The 8,028-nt window shown below is 36.4% G+C and overlaps 1 protein-coding gene across 1 annotated transcript; it reads right to left on the bottom strand.

The window, feature by feature from the left end:
* Nucleotides 1-6,335: 6,335 nt before the first annotated feature.
* Nucleotides 6,336-7,692, bottom strand: LOC141621774 (dirigent protein 24-like). The gene has a single exon (XM_074438010.1). It carries the CDS (start codon nucleotides 7,564-7,566, stop codon nucleotides 6,583-6,585), a length of 984 nt encoding a protein of 327 aa, XP_074294111.1. The 5' UTR covers nucleotides 7,567-7,692; the 3' UTR covers nucleotides 6,336-6,582.
* Nucleotides 7,693-8,028: the final 336 nt, after the last annotated feature.

Consider the following 8,028-nt stretch of genomic DNA (forward strand, 5'->3'; position numbering starts at 1 on the left):
ATCGAGGGAAACTTTCAAGTTTTGCATATTAAAATTCACCCTGAATTGAACATATGCCTTAACCTTGTTCAAGGAATGAAGAATTCGATCAATGATGAGTTCTTCGGGAATCTCTACCTTTTTGCATTTTTAAGGTCTCAACATGCTCCATCAACTTGAGCACGTGAGGACTAACTTTTTGGCCCTCCTTAATGTTGAGATCGAAGAATGAGGATGCCGCTTCATATTGAATGATCCTCAGAGCTTGTGAAAACATTGTCACAAGCTTTGTATAGATCTCATAGGCGGTGCTAATCTTTATAGCACTCCTTTGGAGTTCGGCCTCCATAGAGAAGATCAACACATTTTTTATCGCGGTCTACTCCTTTTGGTAAGTCTCATAGGCTTGCCTAGCGGCGGGGGTAGACCTAGCGGTAGGTGCGGCGGGAGAGGCCTCGGTAAGGTAACGAATCTTAACGTCACCCTCCGCGGCCAAGCGAAGTTGAGCATCCCAATCGGCGAAGTTTGACCCGTTCTTTTCTAATTTACAACGATCCATGAAGGATCGGAGCCATGAAACAATGGTGAGAGTGTTCGAGCTATTGGTTGCGGATGAATTTGGAGTTGCCATTGCAATTGAGAAAACAAATTTGACTACCAAATTAAAACTGAAGGAATTAATAAACATCTATTGTTTTAATAATACTTGTAAACATTTTAAACAAGTTTTAAGCATTTATATAGTGACCTCTACCCAACTATTATAAATGATTCCGAGATCCAAATTCATATTAACTCGGGCACGGTGAGCCGATTCATCCCTTATCAATATAACTCGGTGGATTAACTCTTTAATCGATTCTACTTCTAGAACTCTCGGTCGATAAAATTACTTTAATATTTATCTTTAGCCCGGAACACATGCGACTACGGTCACGAATACTTCCGTTGAGCTCAATCTAAATTTCGATGTAATAACATTTTACTACCCATTTACCCAACGTAACAAGTTTAGCACCCCGATGAGCCGAGCCTACTTCTTTATGAAATTGGGACTCATGGTTTCTACTATTTGGTAAGGCTAATTCTCAATTATTATTTAGTGAGAGGTCTTGTCAATTTATTATCTATCTCGTTTTAAGTGAACTAAAGCGGTGAACTATGATAATTATAATTGACATGGTCGATGACTCGATAAAAAGATATGCATGTGTAGTTATGGCGATTTGGCTATGCATGCAAACATATAAAACAAATGCAAAGTAAAAACGATAAAATCCTAGTATGGCCTTCCTAAAATAGTAAATCAAATAAACTATTTAAAAATTCGGAAACCAACTCATTTGATCCCTTGAACTTCATTTGGCACGCACTTCAAGGCAACACCGTCTTTGTCGGACCGCCTTCTCGAATGGCACCGTCTTCAAGGAACTCCGGAATAAGTAAATTACATAGCTTTCTACTTTATACATTATTAAAAGAAAAACTAAAATAAAATAAAAGTGATACGAGATCACATTAATTACAACCGAATCGATATCCCCATTCATTTCGGGAAATACCAATCAAAAACTAAGGCCATACTAAGTACAAATTACATAATTCAAAATTATATAAAATGAATATGACAATCCTACTAAAAATGAAGCATTAATATATGTATGTAACATGCCATGTGATGTGCTAAATCGCCCTATTTAAGCTAATATTATATATGCGGTCCGGTTTTAAGGACTATTGTGACAATTAACCTTTTAAAATCACACAATATTACATAAATCAAATCTATGTCCAAGTTAATTACCCCAACCTTCTTAGGACTCAAAATTTAGTCTTCACCAACCATTTGACAATAATTCAACTTGATATTATACAATTGCTCTTTAATCACTATTATTCATAATAATAAGGAAATAATTCCCAACTAAGTCATAAAAATTCGAAAATTTCAAAATAATAATTTTGTATATTCTGGAAAATTCCCAACATCCCAAAATTTTAATAAAAATTTGACTTTAGATTATTTTAATTTATTTCATAAATAAATCGCATAAAACATAATTTTAACCCTTTAATTCAAAATTAAACATAAAATTATGCAATAAATCAAAATTAAATTTTGAATATTCTAAACAAGTTTCTAGAACCTGGAAAAGACAAAATTTTAAGTTTAAAAATCGAATCAACACTTATGACTATTAAAGTTGATATTTATCAATTTGTATCTCATAAAAATTAATAACCATTTAAATCATACGAAATTTAACATACAATATTAAATCTGGTGTTCACATCATATATACAACATTGGAAAAAAAATTCATGCCATAAAATTCATTTTAGCTATTTTTGCTAAAATAGTCACCATTTATGTGATATTTACATCTAAAAATCATAAATCATGCAAAATAAAACCATTTTATCTCAAAATTTACATACAGTGTGTAAATATTGCATGTGACAACATACCAAAAATTCATGGGCATAAACGAAGTCTAACCATTTTTAACAAAATACCTATATTTAATCAATTTTTAACAAGTAAAAATCATAAAACATGCAATATAAAACCATTTTATACAAAATTTTACATACAATATGTAAAATATGCATGTGAGGTCGTGTAAAAATTTCATGGTCAGAATCATAGTCAAACTAATTTTAGCATTTTAATTGTCATTTTACTCAATAAAATGTAATAAAATACTAATAATCATAGTAAAGAGCAATATAAATACCATAAATCATCAAAATGACCTAAAATCAATTTAGGACCAGAATGTTTAACATGCAAAATTTTCGTGACATTTGTCTTCATAAATTACAAATTTTTAGTTTTATATGTTAACATATTAACTCGAAAAAACAATAACCGATTATGCATGCAACAACTCTTGCTCTTATACCAATTGTTATATTCATTAATCTCTTATTAGACTCTTCTAATAACTAAGTGATTAATTAGTTTAGTCATAAACTAAAAGAAACTTATGCATGCATAACAAAAATACTAAGTAAGAAGAAAAATCGATTATTCTTACATTGAGGGCCGAATGGTTTATACTAATTTGGTCTCCTACCAAATTAGTCTTCTTAAAGAAAAACCCAAGTGACCCAAAAACCCTAGATCCAATTGCAAGATCTACTCCTTAAGGATTTGTACCAAGGAAATCCTTCTTAATACAAATATTAATTTAGTTACTTGAAATTAATATTTGAGCCCTTAAAATACTAATATTATGAGATTACTAATTCTAGTAACATATGAATAATATTAGAGATTATGTGAGATTTTCTAGTGTTGTTCACAACTAAAAACTAGAGAGATAAAATAATCACCAAGTAGTTCACTTATTAGAATGAATTGTGTATATAAAAATAAGAAGGAAAAACTTCTCATTTTTCCATAGGGTGGTCGGGTAGGGTGTGGGGGAAGAGTGCCCAATACTTTTGTTAGTTGCTCTTCACAAGAGTGTAGGTATGCATGCCTATCATTTGTAGGTAATGATTATGCTTCCCACTAATTAAATAATTAAAGCACAATAATACCCTATAATCCCATTTACACGGCTCACATGGATAATATGGATTTATTTTAACTTTGTCAATATGTTAATTTGTATTGTGTGACAAATTGGACATATTACTAGACATGTCATTTAAATAATGCATTTTTAACAAATTAAAAATCATTATATAAATGAAATAAATCACATACAAAAATTAACTAGTAATTCACAATTACAATTACTTAAAATGGGAAAGAATTATAAATCACAACTACTTGTATTTATAATAAATAATTCATTCTTTATTTTAATTGTTTCATAAACAATAAATAAACCTTAAGTAATAAAACAATTTAATTACTTAGTACGAATCTTATTTAATCGAATTACAATAAGATACGTATTATTACTCACAAAATCATTTGTTCAAATTTAAGGAATTAATTAACTTGTATCGTCATAAAATTAATTAATTAATCAATTAAGAATGTTTCCCTAGAGGTATGACCTTAAGGGATCAACTGATCACCACCGTCATACGACAGTAATGTCAAACTCTAGTCAACCAATCATTACCGATAAATGTGGATCAGTTGACAATAAAATATTATTTTCCCTTTAGCATCCTTAATTTGAGATTTAAACATGTGATCGCATTATTGTCGAGGACACATACTCCAACACTAAACCCACCTCCCCATGATTACCCCCATCAGGATAATGATAAGTAATATGAAACCTACCAGAGGGATCAAAGGTCTGATTATAACCACGGTGATCATCATCCATTCTTGCCCAATCAATATTACCTTCAACACGATTTAGAATTGCTTCTTGTATCCTTAAGTCACGATCTAATGCACCTCTTTGATTCCCATAACCAGCATAGAGGACATATGGATCAGCAGGATGAACTTGATTCAAATTGCCCTGAATTCCACCATTTGCAGCCATAGGATCATCAAACTCCTCACCAGCACTATAAAAATTTTCCTGATTATTGCTACCTTCCCCAACAAGCCATTCATCAGCACCAACTTGAGTACCATGTTGTCCCTGGAACCCAACACTTCCCTTCCCCAATTGAGCATTACCTTCATTAATCCCAAACCCATTTGCTCCACCAGCATGTTGAGTCCCATTCAGTTGAACCTCTACATTAACCTCTTCCATAACCACATCTTTAGCTTGAGCAATCCCATCAATAGGTTGAGCAATCCCACCAGTAGTATTATTAATCCCAGCCTCCCTCAAATGGACAGCTCTAGGCCCCACCTGGAAGATCACAGGGCCTGCAAAAGGCTGAGCAGTAACTGCAAAACTCATACCTGGCATAACACGACCACCTGGTGTAGTACCAAATCAAAATTCACAGCCCTCTCCCTTACCAGCTGTCTCCGTTGACTATCACTTGCAAGCCTCCTGTTACCTAGTTACACCCTTGAAGATATGTATTTGGTAGTGGAAGGGGTGGCCCTTAAGTCCGTATTGAACATAGTATGGTTACTTTTCGCCTGAAAAACCCACAAAACCCTTCTCCACAGAACGATCCAGCATACCACTAAAACTAGAAACCACAATCATAATACTTTCCCTGCATTAGGACCCTTTATGCCCCACCTTACTACATTTAATGTAATACATGAACACCTCTTCATATTTAAATTGAACCCACAAAAGATGACTACTATCTATAGCCAAGAAAACCCCAAGCATTAAAGGCTCATTCAGTTTAAGACAAACACGTAGTTTGAGGTAATCATTACTTGGTAGTACTTCAAACTGCTCAACTTGATAGTGATGACTAAGTAACTTACCAGCGACATGTGCCACATGCATATTCAAACATTCAAAAGGAAGCCTGCACGCTCTTACCTAGAACTCAGCATACGGAAAAAGAATCGTCCTTGGAATAGTATCCGAATACCACCTGGCTAGTACCATCAAAGCCCCCATCAATAGTCATTGTGCTCCTTGCAAGCAATCCTTCAAGATCAGCAACATCTTCACAGTGCAGCACATAAATTTCCCCCATTCTAAATACAGTGATCTGGCCATTAGTACTCCACTTCCTCCTGATCAGATCATTAATCAGATCATCCTCAAACAACCGATAATCCACAAGAAAACCCAAGCAACAATTTCCCCAGAATTCCCTAGTATGTCCTAACTCAGCATGATCAACATTGATGACACCCCCAAACCTCGGGAACCTCCAAAGGGTCCTTAATTAGTTGAATGTGTCTTTTAGTTCTAATTTAGGACTAAGAACCAAGTAATTAGTTGAATGTGTCATTATGTTTGTCTATCCATTACACGAGTTAGTATTGTGTAAGGTGGTAACCCTAGTTAATTTTGGTCATTTTAGATAGCAATTTATCACCAAATGCGTAAAATCGCTATTTGGAGTAGCAATTTGGCTTAATTGAGACTACACTTGGATGACTTTACATAGACGATAGCAAGTAAAATAACGATTAACATTTAATTTAAAGGAAAATGAAATGGCGCCACCATGATAGTCACTCAATCCATGATCCAGCAACCTCACATGTACCGTCAACTAACAAAGGCCTCACTAAACCTTTAACGCTAAAGACTGTAACCAAAGTAAGTATAGTACAAGCGAGAGGAATCGATCGTATAATTGTCTTAATCGTAGGGTAATCTTATTACGTAAATCTAGCCAAATAATACATTACGCGAACATTCGATTGCTCTCAATGATATACCATCAATAATAAGTTGTAGAAGTTTTTCATTCTTGAATGTCACCACCTTAATATTGTGATGCATCGCGATCACTAGCTAGTCTCAAAATGAGACCCGACAAATGGATATTACCTATTGTAAGAGGTCTACCATGACCCCAAAAACAAACAAAAGTGTACTATATATTTAATGTGTAAGGACAGTGATAGGGCGTCACCGGCACATGCATTCTTAATTGAAGGGGTCCCACTCACCTCTCACATGAGAGGGTGGCGCCCTAATTTAAAACACAACGTTAAACCCTCAACTCCAAATGGATCCATACATATACATACATTCATGATACTCGGTACATAGCTGCTACAAGTTACACAACAGATAATTAGTAAACGTAGACAGTAATACGAGCAATAGTATCAACTCCATCAGTAGTGTGCTGGTCATGTTGAGGCAACGCTTCAATAGTAGCATACCCCTTTGCATTCTTATACGTGCCTGTCCCACCAACCACCGCAATATGAGACACCGACGACGCCGTACGGTGGACCCCGAAGAAGCTGACAGTGTCATCTTCACCATGATGACCCTCTTCACCTGGAAACAATGCAGTGAATGCCATTGTGTGAGACTCCCCGTCCAGCGAGCTAGCTAGGTAAAATCCCTGTCCCTTTCCAATCACTCCGGAACCAAGTTCAGGTCCCTCTGTCAGCTCGTCATCGATTACAGTCACTGATCCGAATATGAGCTGCTGGAGGGACACTCCCGAGGGGAGCTGTCCAGGTGTCACGAAGGCCTGGTTGTTGTTGCTTCCGCTCGTGGCGGTGTTGGTACCACCTCCAGCGTTGGAGATCACTGTTTGTGATTGTTGTTGGTTTTGACCGTTGAGGCCGGCGACAAATGGGACGTTGTTGTTGTTGAACAGGCTGTTCAGGTGGTTGTTTACTAGGGGAACTCCGTTTGTCACGGGGAATACTTGATTGTTAGGCCTTGAGAACGGGATCCCGTTCACGTTTGATGTGGCGATTAGGCCCGTTACTATTCGACCAGACGCGTGAGACCCGCCTAAGACGTCGTGCATGTAGAATGATAAGGCAGGGTGCTCTGGCCTGCTTGTTTCTTGAACTGGTGCAGGGAGAGGGGCAGGGGTGTCATCGGGGTTGGGTTGCGGTTGGTCAGCTGGCTCGTCTGTGGCCGAGGCAGGGGCCTGAGCGCTAGGTAAAGCGGTTGTTGGACCATCTTCTTCAGACGGGAGGGGTGGCAGGGAATAAGGGGTTATGTCCTCGAGGATTCGAGACGAGGTGGCGAGTGTGAGGGTGAAGGCTAGGAGTATGAGGGAAAGGGTGGGGAATGAGAATGAATTTGACATTTTCGGTGTAGGTATGTAAAGATGAGATGAATAAGGAAGTATGGAAATGAGAGAATAGTTTGTTGGTGATGAAGAGAAGGGTGTAGGAGAAGGTATATATATAGGTTAAGGAATGTGTTGAGAAACGAACTGGGGAAGTTGAGATTGAAACTTGGAGGAGTGGGTTACATTTGAATGGTGTGTTGGAGTTGATCAGCTCTTTGGTTTAAGTCAACCTAAACTTGTTGGCTTTAAGCTCTTTGCTTTAAGCGTAGAGACAAAACTTGCATTGTAGGTTTGATCTCGATTATTGAATGTAGTACTATATGTATAAATGTAACAATAAGTCTTGCACTCTTGCTTAATTAAGAAGATGAGACTTGAACTTAAGATGGAATACAATCATTTTATGTTAAAAAAAGGTATTAATTTTTTTTTCTTTTTGCGGGTAGTAGCACTAGGAACACTCGTACCATAGCATTC

This window comes from Silene latifolia, chromosome X (genome assembly GCF_048544455.1).
Source record: "Silene latifolia isolate original U9 population chromosome X, ASM4854445v1, whole genome shotgun sequence".
In the NCBI taxonomy this organism is placed as follows: domain Eukaryota; kingdom Viridiplantae; phylum Streptophyta; class Magnoliopsida; order Caryophyllales; family Caryophyllaceae; genus Silene; species Silene latifolia.